The sequence below is a fragment of the Helianthus annuus genome, chromosome 13 (genome assembly GCF_002127325.2).
Source record: "Helianthus annuus cultivar XRQ/B chromosome 13, HanXRQr2.0-SUNRISE, whole genome shotgun sequence".
Taxonomy (NCBI): domain Eukaryota; kingdom Viridiplantae; phylum Streptophyta; class Magnoliopsida; order Asterales; family Asteraceae; genus Helianthus; species Helianthus annuus.
The window spans coordinates 90858744-90883856 of NC_035445.2; the positions used below are offsets into that span (position 1 = coordinate 90858744).

The 25113-nt window shown below is 36.5% G+C and overlaps 1 protein-coding gene across 1 annotated transcript; it reads left to right on the forward strand.

The window, feature by feature from the left end:
* The first annotated feature begins 345 nt into the window (after positions 1–345).
* Positions 346–3978, forward strand: LOC118485807. The gene is made up of 5 exons (XM_035982275.1): positions 346–667; positions 755–952; positions 2378–2828; positions 3090–3833; positions 3945–3978. Exons 1-5 carry the CDS (start codon positions 346–348, stop codon positions 3976–3978), a joined length of 1749 nt encoding a protein of 582 aa, XP_035838168.1.
* The last annotated feature ends 21135 nt before the right edge of the window (positions 3979–25113 follow it).

Here is a 25113-nt window from a genome sequence, read left to right on the forward strand (position 1 = left end):
TAACACGTAAGGCACACACACACACGTATAAAAGCATTAAAATTATCCACACTTGAGTTCGATGATTGATTTGATTAGCTTGATTATTGATTGACTAGCTTTATTGCATTGTTACTTCCTATCATTCACAGTCGGTCGTTGATTCACAGTTCGATTATCGGCTGATTAGTTTGATTATACAACACTTACTCCAAATAATATGAAAATCAAAATGAGACTAAAATGAAATTAATCTTTATTGATCTTTAATTCCAATAACAGTCAACTCTTGACTTTGACTTTGGGAAAACACGGGGTGTTACACTAGCCGATCTAGGAGCGAGTATAAACTTAATGCCATATTCCATGTACGAGAGGTTAGGCCTAGGAGAGTTGTCACCTACACGCATGTCTTTGTCTTTAGCCGATAGATCCGTTAAGTATCCACGTGGCATTATCGAAAACCTTTTAGTCAAAGTGGATAAGTTCGTCTTCCCCGTAGACTTTGTTGTTCTTGATATGGAAGCCGACGAAAAGGTTCCTATCATTCTAGGACGGCCATTCTTGTGTACCGCCAAGGCCATCATTGATGTCTTTGACGGGAAAATCACACTTCAAGTCGGTGAGGAGAGGGTCACTTTCGAGATAGCACGCTCCATGGAACACCCTAGTGGTTCCGATGACCTTAGTAGCCCTTGTCATTCGGTCTATTTCATAGAGTCTTTCTTATCTTGTGTCGACCATTGCTTTGACTATATTAGTGGAGCCGACCTAGTTGAGAATAGGATAGACGAGGTAGTTGAGAAAGTAGAGGAGGTTGTTAGTGAGAGTGAAGAGGTAGAAGAGAACGAGTGGGTCCCCGAGGTACTAGCATTGAGTGAGATCAAAAGTGAGAGTGAGAGTACACCTATAGAGAAACCCGCCCCATTAGAACTCAAAGTCCTCCCGTCCCACTTAGAGTACGCTTTCTTAGGTGAGAGTTCCGAGTTTCCCGTCATTATTTCGTCTAAGTTAGAGGAGGGAGAGAAGGGTAGGTTACTAGAGGTGTTGAGAGTGAATAGGGAGGCCATTGCATGGCGTCTTTCGGATATCAAGGGCATAAGCCCCGCCTATTGTACCCACCGAATACTCAAGGAAGATGACCATAAGCCGGTGGTGCAACCTCAACGGCGGCTCAATCCGAACATGCAAGAGGTTGTTAAGAAAGAAGTGCTTAAGTTATTAGATGCCGGGGTGATCTACCCCATTTCCGATTCACCATGGGTTAGCCCGACCCAAGTCGTCCCAAAGAAGGGTGGGATGACAGTGATCATGAATGAAAAGAACGAGTTAATCCCTTCCCGTACCGTTACCGGTTGGCGTGTGTGCATAGACTATCGAAAGTTAAACGACGCCACCCGGAAAGATCACTTCCCCTTACCATTCATTGACCAAATGTTGGAGCGTCTAGCGGGTCAACAATTCTATTGTTTTCTCGATGGATTTTCGGGTTATTTTCAGATCCCCATCGCCCCGGAGGATCAAGATAAAACGACGTTCACATGCCCTTACGGCACTTATGCGTATCGCCGCATGCCTTTCGGGTTATGCAACGCTCCGGCAACTTTCCAAAGATGCCTGGTCGCTATATTCCAAGACATGCTTGAGACTTCCATGGAGGTTTTCATGGATGACTTCTCGGTTTATGGCACCAATTTCGAACAATGTCTTTTAAATCTTGATAGGATGCTTAAGAGGTGCATAGAGACAAATCTTATGTTGAATTGGGAGAAGTGTCACTTTATGGTGACGGAGGGGATAGTTTTAGGACACAAGGTGTCGAGAGAGGGTATAGAGGTGGATAGGGCCAAGATAGATACCATAAGTAGATTGCCTCCACCTACTAGTGTCAAGTCCGTTAGGAGCTTTCTAGGTCATGTGGGCTTTTATAGGCATTTTATAAAAGATTTTTCCAAAATCACACGCCCGATGACTAGGCTTTTAGAGAAGGATGTACCTTTCGTATTCGACGAGGAGTGCATCAAGGCGTTTGAATTCTTGAAAGAACAACTCGTGAGTGCCCCGATACTTGTTTCGCCCAATTGGAGCTTACCTTTCGAGCTCATGTGTGACGCAAGCGATTATACCGTAGGTGCGGTCCTAGGTCAAAGAGTCGATAAACACTTTCATCCAATCTACTACGCGAGCAAAACTCTAAACGATGCTCAAGAGAACTATACCACAACGGAAAAGGAACTCTTAGCCGTAGTGTTTGCGTTTGATAAGTTTCGCTCATATCTCGTGCTTTCCAAAACCACCGTGTTCACCGACCACTCCGCTTTGCGTTTTCTGTTCCAAAATAAGGACACGAAGCCGCGTCTCATTAGATGGATTCTTTTGCTCTCCGAGTTCGATATAGAAATTAAGGATAAAAAGGGAACGGAAAACGTGGCCGCCGATCATTTATCACGTTTAGAGGATCCAAAGAGAGAAGAGGTGCGTGAGGATTCCATAGGAGACACTTTTCCCCATGAAACCATAGATTTTGTTAGTGCCGAGGCAGAGGGTTTGCCATGGTTCTCGGACTTGGCGAATTATTTAGCGACCGGTGATCTTGTGAGGGGTATGTCTTTTCAACAAAAGAAAAAGCTTCTTAGGGAGGCTAGGAAGTACATTTGGGACGACCCGTACCTATTTAGGATAGGTGGAGATAGAGTGCATAGGAGATGCGTTTCAAAGGAGGATGGGCTAGACATCCTTAGACATGTGCACGAGGGTTTAATGGGAGGACATCACGGAGCGAATGTGACGGCACAAAAGGTATTTGATAATGGTTTTTATTGGCCAACGGTAGTTAAGGATGCCGTAGAGTTTGTTAGGACATGTGATCGTTGCCAATGTACCGGCAACATCTCATCCAAGGATGAAATGCCCCAAAATCCCATCCAAGTCTTGGAAATCTTTGACGTGTGGGGCATTGACTTCATGGGACCTTTTCCATCTTCAAGTGGGAATAGGTACATCCTCGTGGCCATTGATTACGTTTCAAAGTGGGTCGAAGCTCAAGCTTTGCCCATCAATGATGCCCGAGTGGTGGTGAGATTTCTCAAAAAGTTATTCACGCGTTTCAGAGTCCCTAAAGCTATCATAAGTGACCGTGGCACGCATTTTTGCAATTCCGCCATGGAAAAAGCACTTGCACGCTATGGTGTCACTCACCGTCTTTCTACCGCATACCACCCGCAAACTAGTGGCCAAGTAGAGAATGCTAACCGAGGGGTGAAGAGAATCCTAGAGAAAACGGTAGGAAAAAGTAGAAAGGATTGGTCGGAAAAGCTTGACGACGCTTTGTGGGCTTTCCGCACCGCCTATAAGACACCGTTAGGAACAACACCCTTTATGATTGTGTATGGCAAAGCGTGCCATCTTCCGGTAGAGTTAGAGCATAGAGCTTTATGGGCTTTGAAAACCGTTAATCTTGACCTTACCGAGGCCGCTAGAAGGAGGTTCCTCCGAATTCACGAGTTGGAAGCATTGAGGGATGCCGCCTATGAACGATCTTGGAGTATCAAGGAAAAAACTAAGGCGTTGCATGATAGGAGGTTGCGAGGCGTGAAAGAGTTTAAGGTAGGTGATAAAGTGATTTTGTTCAATTCGAGGTTGAAATTGATAGCAGGGAAATTGAAATCGAGATGGAGTGGGCCGTATGTGGTGAAAGAAGTGTTTCCATACGGCACGGTTGAATTATACGACGAAGTTGACAAAGGTGTGTGGAAGGTAAACGGTCATAGACTGAAACATTACTTGGGAGGTCCCATTGATACCACCGAAGAGGAAGAAATTCCTCTAGAGGACCCACCTACCTTCACCGATCAGTGAGTGCGAAAAGCTTCGCGTGTAGAGTATGTACTGTTTGTAAATTTCTTATCTTTTCGTATTTTTCGTAGTTTTTCGGTGTTTGTTTTGTGTCGTTGAGAATTTTGCAGGTTTCATCACCGCTACGGAATGGAGAAAGCATGAGAAAAGAGGTCCCAGGTAAGTGTTTTGGACTCTTAGAAAAAATTTTGAGGGTTTTGGATGTTTTGGGAAAAGTTAGAAAATTTTTCTAAGGCATGGAACTAAATTTTTCACGAAACCTTCTGCCAAAAACAGTACCTCGCGCGACGCCTAGGACCCTCGCGTCACGCGAGGGTAAGAGGTTCAAAAACAATTAAACATGACCCCGCCGCGTAACGCGAGGCCCTCCCCTGGACCCTACGCGTCACGCGACGCCCTATTGAACCCTTTCAAAACGTTTTTCTTGAACATGTCGCTGCATTACTTCCTTTTTCCCCAATTCCAAACCCTAAACGCGAATTTCACAAAAATCACCATAAATCACTCATTTTTCCACCAAATCTCTCCGTTCTTCTTCCTAAATCACCACAATCACATTCCCCACAATCTTAACTATCAATTTCACCCGAATTCGCGCTCCATTTTCACGTTTTTGGACAAATTCGTGCACCAAAAGTTCAAGACTTCATTTTTCTTGCTAAATCCGAATCCAATGTATGATTTCTGTGATTTCTTGCTAGTAGGTAGCTTTATTGCTTCGTTTTAGTGTCGGGTCAGTCATGTCTTAGTTTTAGGATTTGTGTAGGGTCATAAAGTTGGGATTTTTGAGCTCTTTGTCATGTTAGTGGTATGCGGGTGGTTATGTTTGGGATGTTTACATACAATGGGGTCTGCGGATGGTTCGGGTTGGTTTACTTGAGGTTGTTTGACACTTATGGGGTATGTTTGGACAACTAGACAACATGTTTGAGCTTTACGGGTTTGTTTGGCTATAACTACGAATTTTTGCTAAAAAATAGGTTTTTAAACTGATTTTTGCAAGTATGATTAGTTTTCTAAATAGATTTTGTTGCCACCAACGTTGCGTCAAGGTTTACAAAGTCAAACTCTCACGTGTTTCGCCTCAAGTGTGGGGATATTTTGGCACTTATGTTTAATTGAGGACAATTAAAGTGCCAGGACGAGATAGTGTACATTGAGTCGTAGGTCGTTCGAGTCATTGAGTCTAGTAGTTTCTTTAGAGTAGTAGTTTGAGTCTAGTGTCGGGTTTACTTATATGCACGTACAAGTTCACAACATTTTGCCCGTACTAAATCTCCATTCGGGTAGAATGATGTGTAACTTATGCTTTTGTAAACGGTAACCCATTTTTTCGAAATTAGCCGCGAATGAAATGCTATACGGCTATTTTCATTTTCTGAAAAAAAAAATAAAAAAAAAATTAAAAATACCAGAAATAGCTTGTGATTACTAACAGTCTGCATTGTTTTTCTTGTCAAATCTTTCTTGTTTTGCAGAACATGTCGGGTGAAGGTTCGTCGTCAAACCCAAGAAAAAGGAAGATCAAGTATCGCGGGAACGATAGGAGGGTGTATTCCCGAATTGAGAGGTTGGTCGATCACCCGGTATTGGATTTTGAAGAGGCTACTGAAGAGAGGGTAAAGCTCAAAAAGTATGTGGTAACTCAGACATTGGAGCATCGTGTAATTGATTGGGAGTGGTTACAAGGCATGGGAGCGAGTGAGCGTGTGGCAGAATTATTGGGGCCGAGGTTGAGGATGGCAATGGATGCTTGTAACGGGCCGCAGTATACCGAACTTACAATTGAGTTTCATTGTACCTTCCGTCACAAAGAGGGTACTTTTGCTGAAAAGGATGCGGTATCGTTCTCATTGGGTAGAAATCTTTATGAAATGAATATGGCTCAGTTTGGAGTAGCTCTGGGTTTTTACACACCGGAAGAAGTGGAGACGGATGAATTTGTGAATGGGTTAAGGGGTGTGTACAATCACCCTCGGCCGAAGTGTTTGAATTCGGTGGATTTGGAAAGATTTTGGGATACAATTGCGTCTCAGTCGTTCGCTCAAACGAACCTCATCACATCGGTTCGTGATCCGATATATAGGTATATTTTGAAGGTGTTGGCGATGACGGTTGTGGCGAGGAAGTCGGGAGAGAATAAGGCGAATTGGTTGGATATTTTCGCGTTGATGTGCATGGTTGAAAGGCGAAACTGGAACTTAGCTAGTTTCTTTGCATGGTTGTTCAATAGGCCTCGTCAGGGAGGAAAACGGGCTGCTCTGGATCTTGGGCCTTATATAGCTCGGTTGGCAAGGAATACTCGGGCCCTTACAAAATACAAGCTTGAGCAGATGCATGAGGGTATGCCCACGGTTCGTTGGGATGTTGCAGATTTAAGGTTGGCAAGTATTCTTACACATTCGGACCCGCCATAGTGGAACTTCGAGGTTGGTGCTCCTCCGCAGCGATAGCCGGCACCTCGACAGAGGCGTGCGATCCCAGCGCCACAGCAGCCAGTTAGACAGCCGAGACCCAACCCGTTCACTCCTGAGGCTGCTTTTGACTACACGCAACAGAGGTTTGATCAGATTGAAGATAGGATGCGGGTTGACCATCAGTGGACCATGCAGAGCCACCACCGACAGGACGATATGCTCAGGTACATGATGTCGGGTATGTCACTAGGTCCACAGATACCTCCACCCTTTGCGGGATTATTACCTCCACCACTTTATGGAGGCGAGCAGCAGACCCCATATGTTTATGGTCAGTATCCGGGGTATGACCAGTGGGGGGGGGTCAAAGTGGTTATGCGTATAGTGGTCAGTTCGGGTGGCAGCAGGCTGGAGGTTCGGGAACACAGCAGATGGAGGAAGATTCTGAGGAGGAGTGATGTAGCAGACTGCAGCAGCATATATATCCTTTCATGTTTTATTTTATTTATGCTGTTTCAGTAGTTCGATATGGTTGTATCCGTAGGACATATTTTTATTTTCTGTTTGAGTTTCGGATGATGCTACGGTAAACGTTTGGTAGTGGTATGTATGGTATGGTACTTGTGTTTAGGTTGATGATTTGGAGCCGCTTTCCGTTCGTGTGTGAGAGAGTTTGGTAGTGTTTGCTGAGCATGTTCGGTATTGGAGGGCTTATGTGGAAACGACTAGCACTTTGACAGTCTCACATATCAGTTAAGTCATTTTCCTTCTTGTTGTTGTTGTATTTTTATTTTATTTCGTCGTCTAGTTATTTAGTAGTTTGTTAGTAGTCTAGTAGTTTTTAGGTAGTTGTCGAGTCGTGTTTTTGTTCTTGCATTAGGGACAATGCAATCTCTAAGTGTGGGGATGGGAATACATGTAAATAATCGAGTCTTATATAAAAAAAATTGAAAAATCAGAAAATGTCTTTCGAATAAAAAGAAGTTTGCAAATTAAAGCGGAAAATGATAGAAAAGAAAATTTTTTGCTTGGGTTCGAATAATAATAATATGAGATTTAAATAAATCGAGCTTGCGTCTAGTTAGGGATATGTGGATAGGCCCGGGTTTGGTTTTAAGTCCCTTTGAGCTAATATATCTTAATTGTCGGTCTGCTAGTGGGTTTTCGCCTGGGAGATATGGGAAACTAAAACCGCCAATAATAGATTAAGGGGCACCGTTATAAGTTAAAACCGTTAAAGTATGTGATCATGAAAAAAATTAGAATAAAAAGTGAGCTAGAAACTAAATGAAAGTAATGCATTCCTATGTGGTTTGGGTTGGGGATAGCGACTCTACAGCCGAATTGCCTCTAGGGTGTGTGAAATCGACCGTGCTAGAAAAAAAAATATATAAATAAATAAGTACCGAAACCTAAGTAATCTGTGGTTGGGGATAGTGACTCTACAGCCGGATTGCCTCTTGGCTAGGGAAAGCACCGTCTAGTCTCACGAAAGAAAAGAAAAAAAAAGGGAAAAAATGGAAAAAGAAAAAAATTGTGATTGTAAACTCTCTTGGTTTTGATATAAGACGGTTGGGAATTGGTCAAATGATCGTTCTTTTAGTCCTATAAGCTTGAGGCGGGAGTAGGTGGACTGTTGATTCTAGTGTGAGACCCTAGGTGGATTGACCGCACTTAAATTAAAAACACATGATAAGGGCTTAGGATTGGGTTCGGGTTTAAAGTGGACAAAGTATATTCGCAATCGCAGCTAACGCAAGTTTTGGTTTTAATTAATTATACCTATAATTTTCGACCCAAATGAATATTTATCTCTGATTCCGTTGCATAATTCTTTTTCGGGGACGAAAAAAGAGTAAGTGTGGGGATGTTTGATGTACTGAAAAGTACATATGTTTATAGTGTATATTTTGGTCAGTTTTCAGTCGTTTAGAGTCTAGTTTAGGTTAGAACTTCGATACTGCTGACGTTAAGCTTTGATTTCAGGTCCTGTAGCTTAAAGTGATGAAAAACGAGTAAAACCGAGCAGTTTGGAAGAAAACCGGGATTCGTACGCGCGTCGGAAAAGCTGGAAATCGAAGTGGCATAAAAAAATAATAAAAATTGAACTAGGAGGCGCCGCGTCACACGACCCCCCCTAGGCGTCACGCGAGGGCTTATTTTCCGGAAAAGTTGTTGCCAAGCTAGGGTTTTGAAGATGGAATTCCAAGAAACTTAACACAACTCTAATTACGAATCAAGAAACCCTAGGACAAATTTCAAAGGTGATTTTGAGTATTTTGGAGTGCTTTAGCTTGCGGGAATCATTCGGTTGAAGCTTGGATCGTGAAAGTGAAGATTGTTCGGGTTTTATCTCCCGGTGTTCTTTAATTTCGTGTTTTCGATACTTTCCGATGAATTCTTGTTTTAAACTTGTTTTGTTTGTTTTGAACATCATGTTTCTTGGCTAAACCTTAGATACTACCTAGATTTGATGATGGTTTAATTTATGTTTGGATCTTTTAACGGTTTTTATTGATTGATTATGGATTGATTTCTGAAAGTAAAGTGTTCTAGATTTTCTGATTTGGTGCGTGTGCGTATTTACTTTTGATTGTGGATTGTTTACTGTTTCACATAGATTTTGGTGGATGTCTTTCACATAATAGATCTGTATTGATTATTTGCATCCTTGCGGGTTCGGGTAATCTTTGGGTAAATCGGCCGATAGCCTTAGAAACAGTAATTAAAATATAATTAGAAGTAAATATTCTGCTTAACTTGTCGCTGAGAGGTTCGAGTTAGTTATTAGGTCGCGGTGCAGTATATAGCTAAATTAGATTTCGAGAGAAGTCGAAGTTAGTTCCCTAATTGCATTTGTGTCTAGTAAACCAAGTCAGAACCTAGAATTGCCTTAGATTGTCGCGCGGAGAGGTAGATAGTCGTATTAGGGCACTTTTAGAATCGTTAGAGGACTGAGAGGAAATCTAACAGTCGGTATACATAACAGCCTTGTAGGGTTTCCTAGGTTTCTTCATGAGAAGGGTCGGGAAGTCTTAGCATTGAAATATCTTAAGGTTTAGTATTTTACGATCTCGGCTCCATACAACAATAAAACCGTTAGAAGTCCATTCATAGTTAAACTGGATTCAAGTCTAGGTAGTCCTTAATCTCATTTGAAGTAAAACCCTAGTCTTCGTTCGTACTTTAGTTTAATTTCATTTTAAGTGCAATTTTAGGATTTTAGTAAAAACCCCCCTTAAAACACAACATTTGTTTAATCGTGTCAGTGTCTAGTCTAAATAGAGTCGTTAACGTAATTCATTAGAGTCCTTGTGGGTTCGACAACCGGACTTACTTTTCTGTGCTAGAGTCGACCGGTACACTTGCCGGTGAGTAGTTTAGTCAGGTTAAAGAGTCTAGATTTCTATTACTTGAGTCTTAATTTAGGGTAATTTTAGTTTAATTAGTTGAACTACTTTTTCCACATCATTCCCCATGTGGGGACACCCTCCACCAATCTTGATTATTTTATTTGTTGATGTTTAATATCTTGCACACACATTACACCATGGTTATTAGAGGTTGTGGTCTATAAGAATGTTTAAGGGGTAAGCATTCCATTCACCAAAACACTTCACAAGAATTTTGCTCTCTCTCCCTCTTCTCCTAGTGTTCGGCCGAGAACACTATCACCACCACCACCGTCATCAAGTCGTGATCTAGCTAAACCACTTACATACAAAGGTGCAAGGTATCATTCAAGCAAACCCGGTGCTTTCAGAATCTCAAGAACCTCACTACGTTGCTTTTATCCGCCTTGTTTTCGCTTTGATTCTTCCCTAGCCACGAGCTAGTAGTAAGTGCTTCTAAACACTCTCTTGTTCATGTTTAAAGTGGTTAATAAGAGATTTAACGGATAAAAATCAAGAACACTCAAGATCAAAACATAAAGTCTTGAAAGAATGATAAATAAGTTGGTTAAAGAGTAACTAGTGGTGTAAATCTTATGAAACTCGTTTAGTTGTGATTATTTTATGTTGTTTGTTGCTAGTAGTGGAACGGATCGTCATCTAACCATGCTAGATCATGTTCATGGAACATGAACTAGCAATATGTTAAGTGTGAAAGTTGCAAGATGATGAATCTTTCCACACATAAACATGAACTTGTGTAAAAGTGATTTTTCTTATGAAATAGAGTTCTAAACTAGTAGATTTAAAGATCTACAAGTGGTTTTTCGGAAGAACCAAGTGTAATATACAAGACTTGTTTAGAACCCGGACTTTTCATAAACTAAAAGCATTTTTGTGAACAAGCAAGTGTGTAAACACTTGTGTGACAAAAGGATTTAACACAGAAATATTTTCGTAATTTTTGACTAGAAGTTGTAAAACTTCATATTCTTTAAAAGTAAAGTTTTCAAGAAACTGATTTTATTTTTAAAGAAAACAAGATCCACTAAATATGCTAGAAGATTACTACATATTTTTATAAAACTTAGAAGTTCATGAGTTTGCGATTTATACCTATTTTGACTAGTTTGATGTTTGAATATTGTGTATTGATTATTGGAAAATTGTTTGATTGAGTTTTTAAAAGAAAATGATACGCTAGTAAGCGTGGCCACCTCCAGTTACAGAGGAAACTCTGGCGAAATTTTTCCAGAAAATAACACTTAGAAATTTTTTGTGACAAGTGGATAAAAATATATTTTTAACTTGTTTTTCCAAATAAAATTCGCCATGATTTTTATTACAAAATTTCCAAGTGTCGGAGGTGGATTTTCGTAAATAAAACTTGTTAAATATATATTTGGAATATATATTTCATAGTAAAACGCTTGTGTGATTTTATGATTATTTTGTGAACTATATATATATATATATTATTTTTAGGATAAAAATAATATTACTTGAAATATCATAAAGTTACGACCTCCAAAATAATACCAACGCCTTCACAAATAAATATTTAAGTTACACCGGTATTATTACTACCACACGAACTCTTAAATGTAACTTATGTATTTTCGGAAAATACCCTTAAATGTGTTTTTTTGATAAAAGTATTATTTTGGAAATTGTATGGAATAAAATATAATATTTTTGGGAAATATATATATATTTTGGAGATAGAATATTTTAGACAAATGAATGAAAATATATTTTATTAAGTGAGACTTAATAATTTATTTTTTGGAATTATAAAAACGCATATGTATTGAAACCCCCATCCTTGGGAAGGAATATAATTAATAAATAATTAAGAAGTGTAAATACGAAATAGTTGTCTAACTATTTCCCAAAAACTTAAACCTTAAGTCAAGGCACGACCGTCCGTCTAATAGAAGTTAGTACGTGTAGGTCGTCACGCAGCAGGTTGATTGGGAGTTACTATTTCGAGACGCACTTCTGTGAGTTCATGTCCCCCTTTTCTCTTAACTGTTTTCAGTTTTTATACTTCGGGGGTGAAATACATGTTACTATGATTACGAATACTTTTTACATGGTATGGTTAGCGTAAGGAGAGTTACTACTTAGATCATGTGAGTGAGTAGGCGGAAACTGGAGGCCATTATTCCTCATTGTAGGACCGAGGGTCATTAGCGGTAGATCTATCTGGGTGTAGCGAGCCCAACTCCAGGCCCAACAGAACGGACCTCGGGGTGACTTTGAGCCCGACGCAAAAATCTGCTAGGTTTGAGTCTTCCTACTGCACTTCACACATATCAATGGCCTTGCAAACCATTGGTGATCTCTTTATTTTCTTATTTGCTACATACCAGGGATTTTCATATTACAAAGGTTTTACATACTCACTTTCACATGAACTCGCTCAACATTTTTGTTGATTTTTCAACTTACATGCATTTCAGGGAATTAGGGATCTGGCGAGGTATGCTATGTTTTTCAAGCTGCGTAAGAAGGGTGATGTCATCCAAGTTTAGGAGTTGTGACTTTTACCTGGACGAGTCGCAAGTCTTAAGCTGTGTTTATTTCATGATTGTGGTTGTGTCTTTTGAACAATCTTTTTATTTTGTTATGATGTGAACTCGTTGCATGTGTCGACGTTTGAAAACGATGTTGTGGTATTTTTATTTTAAAACATGAATCAATGGATGATCATCACGGTTTTACTTTCATATAGCTTTGTTGTGATTAAGCTATGGTATTAAGAAGTCACACCAAATAAACCCACGCTTCCGCAAAGCCAGGGTGTGACATTTTGCACCTCTAAACTCATAAGAATCAACCTTACACAAGCTCTCAAACCATGGACTTGATTAGAGGCAAGGTAGGTACAAGATTGTATAAGTTTAACATGTTCATAAAGATTTAAATAAAAGTTCTTCCAAAACAGAAAGTTTGGGCCTCAAAATGGTGATGTTCCACCTTAGTTTACCATGGTAAACTTGTGGAAACACTCCTAGAGGTGTTCCAAGATTTGTAGTGAAAGAAAAGATGAAGAAAAGGTGAAGAAATGTGAGAAAAGTGCTCACTTTGGCACTTAAAATATTCTGCCTTTCCTTAATGTTGCAACTGATTTGAGAGTAATTTGAGAGTGTAAGTGAGTTGGGAAAATGAAAGTGGAAGAATGGAGGCTTGTTTATATAGAGAGGAGGTGGGGTTTTGTGTTAAAGGAGGTTTAAAGGTGATTAGGGAAGGGAATATTGGCCAATCCACGCACAAGTAGAAACAATCTGTGGATCGAACCCTCTGGCAGCCCACGAGAGAAAAGGGCAAGAGGCTCGCTCCCCGTGGGGCTACCTTGAGTTCTAGCAACTTTGTTTTATTACATTGTGGCCCCTAAACTTCCATTCCCTTATCATTTTATGCGATAACTTGGTGTTTTGACATGTTTTTAAGCACGGAACGCGTAAGTAAGTATAATTCAAGTATCATGAATGTTCATATGGTTAATTGCACATATAACAAGTGTTGGTTTGCAGGTAACCACGTATATACTTGATTGATTGTATGAATAACAAGTATGTATAAAATATGAATTTCATTATGATCAAGGTCTCGAATTACAAAACTGGAAATGAAATACGAACATGATACGAATACATGTTTCCATAAATAGAAATACGATTACACTTTTTAAATAATGAAAGTACAAAATGCGAAGCGTTACAGATCGATTAACGTGATTAAGGTAACTGAACTATTTGTGGGTTTAGAATAATGGTTTGCATAAAAATCTCAATTAATTAAACATAATTATCTCTACCATAATTAACTTAATTAGTCAATTACAAGTATACATTTTTATTAAAATACTAGAGATGACACATGCCATCACCAAAACACTTCCTACACTTTGTAGGAAAAAATCACTTTGTAGCCAACTCCTACCCTCATATTCAATATACATAGTTGGTACCTTAGTGTTAAAATTGTGAACTCAACACCCCTTTTACATGGGTCATATTATTTTCTTGGGGGGGGGGGGGACATGCAAGTAGGGCTTCTAGCAAATGTTTAAGAGAGTGCAATCTAAAGGATTAATAATGAAAGGTATAATGACAAAATTATCGTACTTAAATTTTAAGTTATATGAACACCGATTGTGGAAGTGATATGTAAGTTTAAATGAATTGCTCCAGGCATTTATTTTAAATTTATGGTATCAAAGCTCTAGGTTCTTTCTGATGTAAACACAATTAGTCATAGTGTGTGGATGTATTAAATAGAAGTAGGGTTAGAATTCCAATAGGATCATGTTAGTTCAAAAGGTTTTGTTTGTTATCATTTAGATCTTTGTGAAGAGCATCACAAAGCTATTAAGGTGCATAATAGAGGAACAATTAGGATTCTTGTGCAAAGTGAATTGGCAATTTCACTTGATCAACCTATTTGTGAATTCATAGTTATATAGGCGTGATAGCAGAATAATATTTTGTAGAATAATGTTTGTTTTTTTGCAATCGAATGAATGCCTTATTTGACTTCATAGAAAGTATATTTTGTTCAATGTTTGACTTTGTTAACAATAAGGATTTGTGGATTCCCTCATATTCCAATTTTCAAGATACAAGCCTTATGAGGTACTACTATTTAAACATTAACACTAAGGTATATCAAAGATTTCTTGGTAATATATTAAGTAAGAACTATTAGCTTACATCTATACCTAGAATAATTTGTAGATGAACTTTCGACTATTTATAGTGAGTATGAAAGTACGTTTCATGGGGTTAACATGTTCATGATATCACCACTCCCTCGCTATGTGTAGTTGACACTGAGAGAAATTTGGCTATCATGTTATATGCATGTAATCCACATTTATTCGAATTTGTTTATTAAAGGATACCCAACTCAATAAAGCAAAGAAAATCATATTCACACTTTGAGCTTATAATTAAGTATGTATGCCATGGAAATGAATGATCATTGGTATAAACTGATGACATGAACCTCACTTTAGTAGTTATGTGAAGACTTGCCACGATTAACATAACATTTTTGTGAAGATTCACTACGACTATCATTAAAACTTAAGATAAAATTCCCTATTGATCTAATTCATGAACCCATAACCAACTTTTATAACACTATACCGAATAACAAAGTTAAAATTAAAAGAAGAGACATACAAACGCCTTCATACTATTAAAACTACGAATAGTTAAACGAATTGTTTCACCATATGGTACACAAATACTCCTTGACTCATTGTGAAGGAGAATGTTGTTATATAATAGGACCTTATGATATCACACTTTAAAGATTCTACTTTGGCGAAACGTTATGGTGTCCCACATCAATATCTCGTTCTCCCAAAGCAACATGCTCTTTAATCACCTCTCTCGCGAAAAAGTGCCCCTATCTTATAGAAGATAGGTGATACCTAAAAAAGGGGTTATTATCTTCAAGATAGGCATTCTAATTTTTTTTATACTTCTATATGTATACTTTCTTCTTCATCCATGGTTAAAGATTCAAGAATGGTTAATTTGAAGGTAGAAGTGATTTACAATATTTAACGCCAATAACTCCTCTAATAGTGTAATGTGTGCCAATCATTGGCGGTATAAGAGAGCCCCTTTGATTTAAGTGACAGTTTAAGCAAGTTAAATACTTGGCCGGGAAATTTTCAATTTTAATGTTCTGTAATGAGGAGAGCATCCCTTGTTGCTATTATTATTGTATCCTCTATATAAAAATACGGTTGCAATCAAATACGTAGTCTCTTAATAATAAGAAATCGTAAGAAAGCTATCAAACGAACTTCGATTGAACTCATTCAAATGACATTGGAACCGTCTTCTCGAACTCTACGATATGAGATTTTAGATTTTCGATATTGGAGTTTAACTTGTAGATTTTAGATTTTTTGTTTAAATCATTGTGTTTTTTTTATATTTGCGTCATTGTCTCTTTTTTTTACTCATTGTGTCTTTTTTCCTCGAAAATATGTTACATTGCTTGACATAGTGTTATATTTTGTGATCCATTGTATCTTTGTACACTTCAGTTTTAGAAGATTTTGTAGGATAAGTTTACCCTATGAAACTCTATATGAAGATGTAGAAGTAATAAAAGTGTTTAGTATCGAACCTAATGGATAAGTCATTTTGGCTGTAATTTTATTCTTAAGGTGGTCGTCAATTTGATCTTTGGAGGCATCATTCTTTACAACCTTCTATTTCTTGATTTAAATGTTAGAGAAAGGTTATTGTTCAAGAGGAAAGAAGTGTACAAAGTGATGGAGAGAAGTTTGGCCCTAGATTTGCAAGATCAATGGTTAAGATTAAGTGGTCCCTAAATATAGAATTCACATAACTAAAAACAAGGAACAAGTGGGGAAAAGGTAAAATAAGGAAATCCAATATTCTTGACTCAAGAACCTACTTCCCCCTTGATTTTCAAACATCTATAACTTTTTGCATACGTTGATATTTTTTTATAAAAATTCCGTCGTATTAACGAGCATTTCATTTTCTTTAATTCGAGCAGCCTATTGCTATATTTTTCATAAAAAAAATTTACAAGATTTTGAGTACTCATTACATGATGATTTTGAATACCTAGTAAGTGACTACGTGATTTTGAATACCCATTACGTGATTACTTGATTTCATTATAGTATTTTATGTGAAACCCCACTGAATGATTACGTAATTACGTAACAATAGTTGACTATATATTATTACATGACTAAATGATTTTAAATACCATTTCGTGGTTACGTGATTTTATTATAGTATTTATGTGAAACCCTACTAAGTGATTACGTAATTACATAAAAACAAAACATGTAATACATAATATTTCATATGGAATACCTAATATTTCAGGTAAAATCACGTATTAAGGATAAATTATATACAAAACATTTTTCAAACCAACCTATAATAACAACATAATGTCGTATATTAGAGATTTAATCACATAATAAAATATAAAACAATCAAGTTCTTATTATTAAATGTGTAATCACGTAATAAGCATAATTATATTAACTTTGGTTATAACAAATCATGTTGAATGTGTAATCACGTAATGAATTTATATTGAATGCGCAATGATTTATGTTGAATGTGTAATCACGTAATGGGTATTTAAAAATCACGTAGTCATGTACCAGGTATTTAAAATCACGTAATGGGTACTGGGTATTCAAATCACGTAATCACGTAATAGGTATTCAAAGTCCTGTAAATTATTTTTAAGAACACTATAACAGCCTATCTGCTCGAATTAAAGAGAATGAAATGCTCTTTAATACGGTGTAATTTTTTTAAAAATATTTAACGTATGAAAAAAGTTATATCCGTTTGAAAATCAAGAAGGAAACAAGTTAAATGGAGAAAATACCATTATACCCTTCCCCCATAAATTGAGAAAAACAAATGTGTGTTCAAGATTCTCTCCTACACTTCATATAAAATTTCTTTCTTGTATATGATCCATTATCTTAAATGTTAATTAGTAGTATTAATAAAAAAAGAATTTAATACTCATCAATAATGATTTAGAAAATGAATCAAATATAGTATAAGGGATCCATGTTTTAAAATAAACAATTTTTAGTTTTGAGCTATTTCTGGTAATCTAAATTTATTTGTTACCATAAATATATAGTAAGGATGGTGGTAATAGCACATCTTACCCTCTTCAAACATTATCTTAATTTTGCTATTAATAAGATTTACTAAGTATGATGATGGTGGTAATAGCACATCCCTCAAGGAACAAGTTGATAGGCTAGTAAGGTTAATATGCATGACGATATTGCCTCTCAACGTACCTTCACATGTGGGAGAACATGTTCATGTTAAACCTTCACATGGTTGTAACTATCCATTCCATTTTTTTAATAATGTATACGTATATTAGGTACATGGGTCTATATATTATGGGAACCTCTTTGAGAAAAAAAGTATATTCATACATCATTGTTACCATAAGAGAATGTCTTTCTTTTATATTTTTGGGAAATGTTTAGTCACTCTTAAATCATTAATTTTTTTTGTAGTTATTTTATAATATTATTGATTATATTAGGTTGTGACTTTATAAAGGTTAATACCCATGTGATAATGCCTTAGTGTTTGTATATCTTTCAACTCAATTTACAGATTTATCAAAGGTTGGTTCACAGATAGAGTTGGGAAGTTTCACATCGAATACTGGTATCGTAATGATACCACACGGTACCGTACTATACCGGCCAGTGGCGGAGCTAGCCCATTAATTTAGGGGTATCCCGAAAAAACAATTACTGTGTAATCATACAATAAAAAAACGATAATCAATAAATTAAAACAAATACCTATAGATTTGTCCTCTTCTTTTTTTCATAGCTTGAAATCGTTCCATCACATCGTCGTCTTTTACTTTATCAAAAGTTTCTTTTTCCACCGCACAAACTATAACATTGTTCAAATATTCCAGGCTCATTCGATTGCGTAAACCTGTCTTGACAAACTTCAATTTAGAAAAACATCTTTCAATGGTTGGAACCGGTCAAACCAAAGCTAGCTTTACTACCCGATAAACCAAAAGACAAGAACTATGTGTTCCGGTTTCCACTATAAGACGGGCAAGATCAACTATTCAATTATAATATTGTTTTGGGTCTTGGGCTAACTTTATCAATTATATTTAGGACCTCCTTTCAATTCTAATATTGTTAACTGGGCTTATTTTATCACTCGGGCTTAATTATTCTACTAGTTTTCGGCTTGTAAAATGTTTGGGCTTATAAAAATGGGATTTTAGTAATATCAAGTTTCCTGTTTTTTAATTAAGGGTATCCTCGTATTTTTAGGGGGTGTCATTTGTATAAAACCGAAAAAAAGTACGAATACGAGGTTGAGCCGTAGCCCGTGCTACGGCTCCTAACACTATGGTTCCGCCAATGATACCGGCACCGACCGAACATATATAGTCCAGTATTAGGTTATGAACTTAGTTAAATTCCGGCACCAGTCTCATGCAGTATGGTAGCGGTTAGAAATTTTTAACGGTACCGTACTATATCAGTGCCGATCGAACATATACGATATGGTATTGAATTTGAACTTATCTAAATTTCAGTATAAGTACTATGTGATATGATATACAGGTTCGATATAGTACCAATACTCATCTCTTCCCTAGTCATTGAAATTAAGTTATGCCTTGTTATAGCTTTGTTTAAAACAAAATAATGATAATAATAATAATAATAATAATAATAATAATAATAATAATAATAATAATAATTAAGATACAATATTATTAGAAACAAAAAAATATTACATCTACAATTGTTTTTACGGCTTTTATGCCTTGTTATAGCTTTGTTTAAAACAATGTTAAGTAATTTTTTTTCTACATAGCAAATACTCATTCAATCGCATGGACACATCTAACCAATCTTACTAACTTTGATATGCCCAAAGTCCACATACACTATTAGATTTATAATCTACAATTGTGGAAGCCATCAAACTCATAGTAATGACAATAGATGAAACTAAGCCTTTGTATTTGATTTCATGTTAACATAATTGTCGTCTATGTTGATTGTCTCAATATCATGTTTTTCTTAAAAAAAAAAAAAGTTATTCCAAAACTTGACCAAATCCTTTAACTCTAAAGATGTGATATTATAGCATGGTTGAATTCCCTATCAACTAACAAGGAAAACCCATCTCCAAGTTGATTAGGGTGTTAAAAAGAAATTGGTTCTCATTCAAACTAATCACCAATACCCTAACTTTTTTTAATTATAACGAATTAAAATGGCAACACTTTCATGAATTAGATTAAAAAAAAACTGAAATTCATAAATTGAACAGAAACTAAAAAAAAAAAAAAAACAATCAAATACTAAATTAAACTAATTGCTATCCAAATCGGCGGTGTTCCAATCTTGTAGGGTAGCAATGTGCTCAACAAGATTATATCGAAGTCTAAAGTATGTGGCTTTATCCCGTATAACTAAATCGGTCTGAGGATCTATCACGTAATTAGGTGATATTGCATCTCAGTCATGCTTTAAAATCATATTGTGCAATATGAGACATACATACATCAAATTCTGTATTTTTTTCACGCTTCATTGCCCGTTGCGGTTGATTAAGTATACCCCATCTAGATTTTACAACACCAAACCCTCGTTCGACACTTTTTCTTGTCGATTCTTGAATTCTTGAACATTTTTCTTTCTTCAATGGGGAATGCAAAAGATTTCGCAAAAAAAGACCAAGGCAGGCAAATCCCATCAGCAATATAGTAGCCACATTTGTATCGGCGGTCGTTAGCTTACAAAGGACACCTCCGGGTGGTTTCATGCATTTCTTTTTTGAACAACATAGATTGATTAATAATATTGATGTCGTTTTTGAAACCAGTAGCACCATATATAGTACACATTCCAAAACCACAAGTCATGTGATACCACCGCTTCGAGCAGGATCGTTGTTATCGATGAAAACCACTCAAAAATCCACTCAGCAAAATAGTAGCCATGTTTGTATTGGAGGCCGTTTACCTAAAAAGGACACCTTTTGGCGGTTGCACGCATTTCATTATTGAACAACGGAGATTGATTTATAAAGTTGATATCGTTATTTGAACCGACAACGCCATAGTACGCATACCAAAACCACAAGTCATATGACACCACCACTTCGAGCATGATCGTTGGCCATCAATGATTACCTCTCATAAATTGGGCTCTCAAATGTGGACAACACATCCTTCGAACAATATGTGTACATTTGATGTTACTGGCCATCCTTGGAAATCTAGCTAAATGCGCGTTGTACAAACATGCAATGTCATGGCTAGTCGGTCTACGTAAAATGATATTCCAATTGCAAAAATATTCTAGACATTCACGTTAAGTTCTATCAGACATATCTAAATATTCATTGTATTCGTCACGAACATTACTGGTTATGAGTGGACGAATAACTTATATGCATTTCTGTAGCGTCGTGAAGCTCTTCTTTGACCACCCGTCGTAATCGTAACCTTCGTGAAACCATTCAAACCTAGCATCTTCATATATATCCCCGACAATAAAATAATTTATTCAGTAACGAAATCTCCCTCTAAAATGTGATATATATAATTAGCATTTATTATTTTTTCTAAAATAACGGCCAACAGCTATATCATCCCTTCCGTCGCAAGTTCAGCAAACCACAAAGCCAACTCGCCAACACAACCCACATAGGTTGTGGCGGTGTACCCGCTCAACCCAAACAACTCGCAATGGCTAAGAGGGGCTCGGGTTATGCGCCCCTTCCACCCTCAACGCATAACAATCTAAAATTATTAAATTCTAAACTTAACATTATAAGTAAGATATACTAAAAAGACTCAGCAGCTTGAGCTATGGTAAAGAAATGGTCTCAATCTAGTGAGACTGTGAAACCAATTATTTCCCCTTTCCTTAATGGGCTCTAGTTATTAAGTTGCAATGAGAGCCTCATTGGGTTGGACTCTTATTCCTTTCAATGGGTTGGAATTTTAAATAAAAAAGTTTGGGTTGGACTTTCAAACAGAATACTAAAAATCAATGGCCTTGACTTTTAAACAATTTTATTTTTATTTAGGAAGTGCATTGTCCCTATAATAATTGTTTATAGAGAACTGCATTCTCGTTATAATTGTTTGCAAGTAACATCGTCAGGAAAGGTTTTAATCAAATTTTAAAATCCAATATCACATACAATTTTTTTATAAGCATTACACCACGCTCTGTGGTCAATGCTCACTCAGGTGCGTGCTTAGGTTCACTTTTCAGGCCTAGCCCAGCCTTCTGGCCTCGCTTCAAAAGCCCCATTTTCAGGCCCTCATGCACATTTTCAGGACAAGTTCCAACGAAATTTCGGTCAAAAATTGTTTCAACAGGTTTAAACATGTATGAAACAATTATAACAACCCTAAACACAACTTAAACTATCCCTAAAGAAGCCAAAAACATGTCTAAAATCCTTAAAAACTGTATTTTTTAATAAACGACTCACCTAGAAAGTCCTCGCTTTTTAAGCGCCTTGCATTGAAGCCCAGTGCTCACCCTTTGCGTCTTGTGTGCGCCTTGTGGCTTTTACAACTATGACACCACGTTAAACTTAAAATCTAGATCCACTCATAATTGTATTGGTGGTAAGCATTACTATTGGGTCAAAGGGTAATATTTGCCATTAAAAAGTATTACTATTGGTTTTCTCACATTGAATACAAAGTTTGACGCACAGTTGCATCACAATTACAAACCTTTGGTACAAATCATCACTCGCCACTAGAATATGTGTTGCTTGAATATTACAAGTTGGGTAAATAAAGTCTTTTAACTCTTGCTATTTAGCTAATCTATCATCTATGATTTAACTTTTGGTATAACATGTTTTGAAATAGCTAGAGATCCAAAAAAATGTATATGAAAGTTTAAAAATTATGTTTGTAAGAGGTTAATTTAGGTATTGAGAAATAATTATTTGAAAAAAAAGTTTAAAAGTACCGTTCTGAAAGCAATTTTAGCACTTGTCTAATGCAAAGACAAACTATAAGCGTGTTATCACGTTCTTGGATAAAAGTTTATATTACGAAACCTTGAACCTTGAATAAGACTATATTAAGAAATTTCATGGATCATGAACATATGCCAAAACGCCGACGCACATAAAAAAATACGCTCTTTATTTTGCTTCATCATCATGAGTCCAAAGCGTTTCATAGATCATGTGCAAAGCCCCAAAGCAAATTTGATGTACCAAAAACCGAAATGTCAAGGTGATAAAAGAAATATACTAGAGTACTACTAGTTCAACATAAGAATTCAACCATCAAACTAAAATTCACTCCCTTTCTGCCCATTCCTAAACATATGGTTTGTATACAAATTTGGGTTGTTATGGCATTAGTCTCTTGAGCTTGTGTTTTCATTCCAATTTTTTATTTCAAGATTTTTTTTTTTTTTTTCATTAAGAAATTTTTCATTAAAATGCCAAAGTAACAAGTTACAAACAAGTGGCAATATGGAAGAAACATTATAGGTAATTTTTTTAATTCGTAAATACCATGGTATTTCTATTATGTGATGAAACTTATCTGACCCGAATCATGGAACCGACCCGAAAATTTTTATGTCTAGTTTTATGAAAGTAGGACATCTAAAAATAGTGAACCCACGAGAAAAAAATCCTAGATCCGCCACTGAGTACTAGGATTGTATTTATTCCATGTTCATCTCATCTCACCTTTATTTTGAAGTACAAGAAACCTATATATAACTGTTTTCCTTTATTTATGTGTATAATAACTTTTTATGTATACATTTATAGTCATGTATGTTTAACACAATATGTTATTTTATTCTATATAAACATGATTATACTCGTTGTTTGAATCTCGGTTTCAAGTTTTTTCATTAAACAAGCTTCAATTTAAGTTTGAGCTGAACTTGTGTTGGTTTAAGTGCGAGTTGGTTCAAGACTTCAATACAATCCCATTCGTTTACGCGTTGTTCGAATTGATTGGATAAAGCATGGATCCTTGAGTGTTTGTTCCTACGCAAAACTTTTTTGGTGTCAACTATGACTATGGTAATGGAGAAATTGGGGTAAAGGGGCGTTGATTGAGGAAGTATTGATATTCATTCATAAAAGGGTTTAATATTACGGCTGTAACCCAACATAGTTAAAGGCATATGGTGCTTGGTGCTTTAATTTGATAGATCTAAAGTTAGAGAGTATACAAAAAAAATATTTATAGGCATGTTTCTTTCCATTTTAATATTTATTTCTAAACGTCTTGAATATATATATATAAAGGAGGGATAGAAAGAAAACTCATATTAGTTAAGAAAACTAAGAAACCCAAATGTATAGGCCTCATTTGCCACCTGTTACACTTTTTTTGCAGGCTGTATTATGTGTAACAATCAGAGGTTGTCACGTGTTACGTGTGACAACTTTTGCAGACTTTCAGCTTTTACTATTACGTAACACGTGGCAGCCTCTGGTTGTTACACGTAACACGTCTGTAAAAAAGTGTAACACGTGGAAAAACAAGGTCCATTCATTTTGGGTTTCTTAGTTTCCTTCCTATAATTCTTATAATTTCCTATATACATATATATACAGGGAAAGGGACGAATGGTAAAATGAGAACCACCTAATCAGGGCCGGCCCGAAGAGTGTGCGGGATGGACGACGGCTCAGGGTCCAAACCCATCTGGGGCCCATTTTTTGTGTTTTTATATTAGTTTTACACCGTAAAGTTAGAATATATACGTAATGAATCGGAAAAATACCATCTTGAAGCACTTGGTTTGGTGATTTGAAAGTCACTTTAATAATAAGAAGACACGGGTTCTAATCCCGGCGTCATCAGTTTTGTTTTTCCTTTTGTTTCTTATCTATTTATTAAATGCAAATGACATTAATTCATTTTCATATATTTAAATTTTTATATATATGTTTCTTTTTAAAAATTTATATTTAAGGGGCCCGTATTTTCTATTCGGACAGGGCCTAAATATTTTCGAACATTTTCGGAGACGGCCCGCCCTGACCACCTTAAGTTGTGAAAACAATGAGAATTAAGTATTTCAAAAAAAATTTCAAAAATTAATTTTCTCCAAAAATCTTATTAAAAGTCGCTTGTTCCAGCAAATAAATAAAAAATAAAAAAAATGTCTGACGCAAAAATTTGCAACGCATGGACATGTATTGGTAGGCCAAGACAACTTCAAATGTTTTCAATTTTTTGTTAGTACAAGTGAAATTGGGTTGTGGAAAGCCCAGGGGGGCACTTTAGGATAATTTTAAAGGGGGTTGGAGCATTTTGGGCCAAGTCCGGAAGTTCTAACAATTTCTAAATTTGGACACTCATCCATCTAATAATATGTAGCGACTAGATAGACGAAAAAGGGAGAAAATTATATATCTTATTTTGCAAAGTCAGTTACCAATTAACTTTTGCCACACGTAAATATGCAATACACAATGTTAATGTTATTTCACTGCAAAATAAGGTGACCAATTAACTTTTGCCACACACACACATATGCACTACACTGTTATTTCACAAAGAGGTCTAGGGTTAGATTCGTGGCAGCCTTTCCATATTCAATTTTTTCCCTTCTAATTTTCTACCTGTCATAACTCACCTTCTACATTCCTATCTTAACATCAATTGTCCTAAACTTCTATTAAATACTTTCTAAGTTTATATAGCAAAGTAGTCCCTCAAAATATTTTTTCCCACTTTCTGCAAGGTTATAAGAAAAGGTTTTTACTTACCTTTGCTTATGGGAGAGTTTTGCGATACAGTAGGTTCGTTGTGTCGCAATCTGATGCAAATTTGTTTCTCAAGTCAAGTAGAACTAAGGTGGCAATCCTCTTGGTGTATGTTAGTATGTAGAC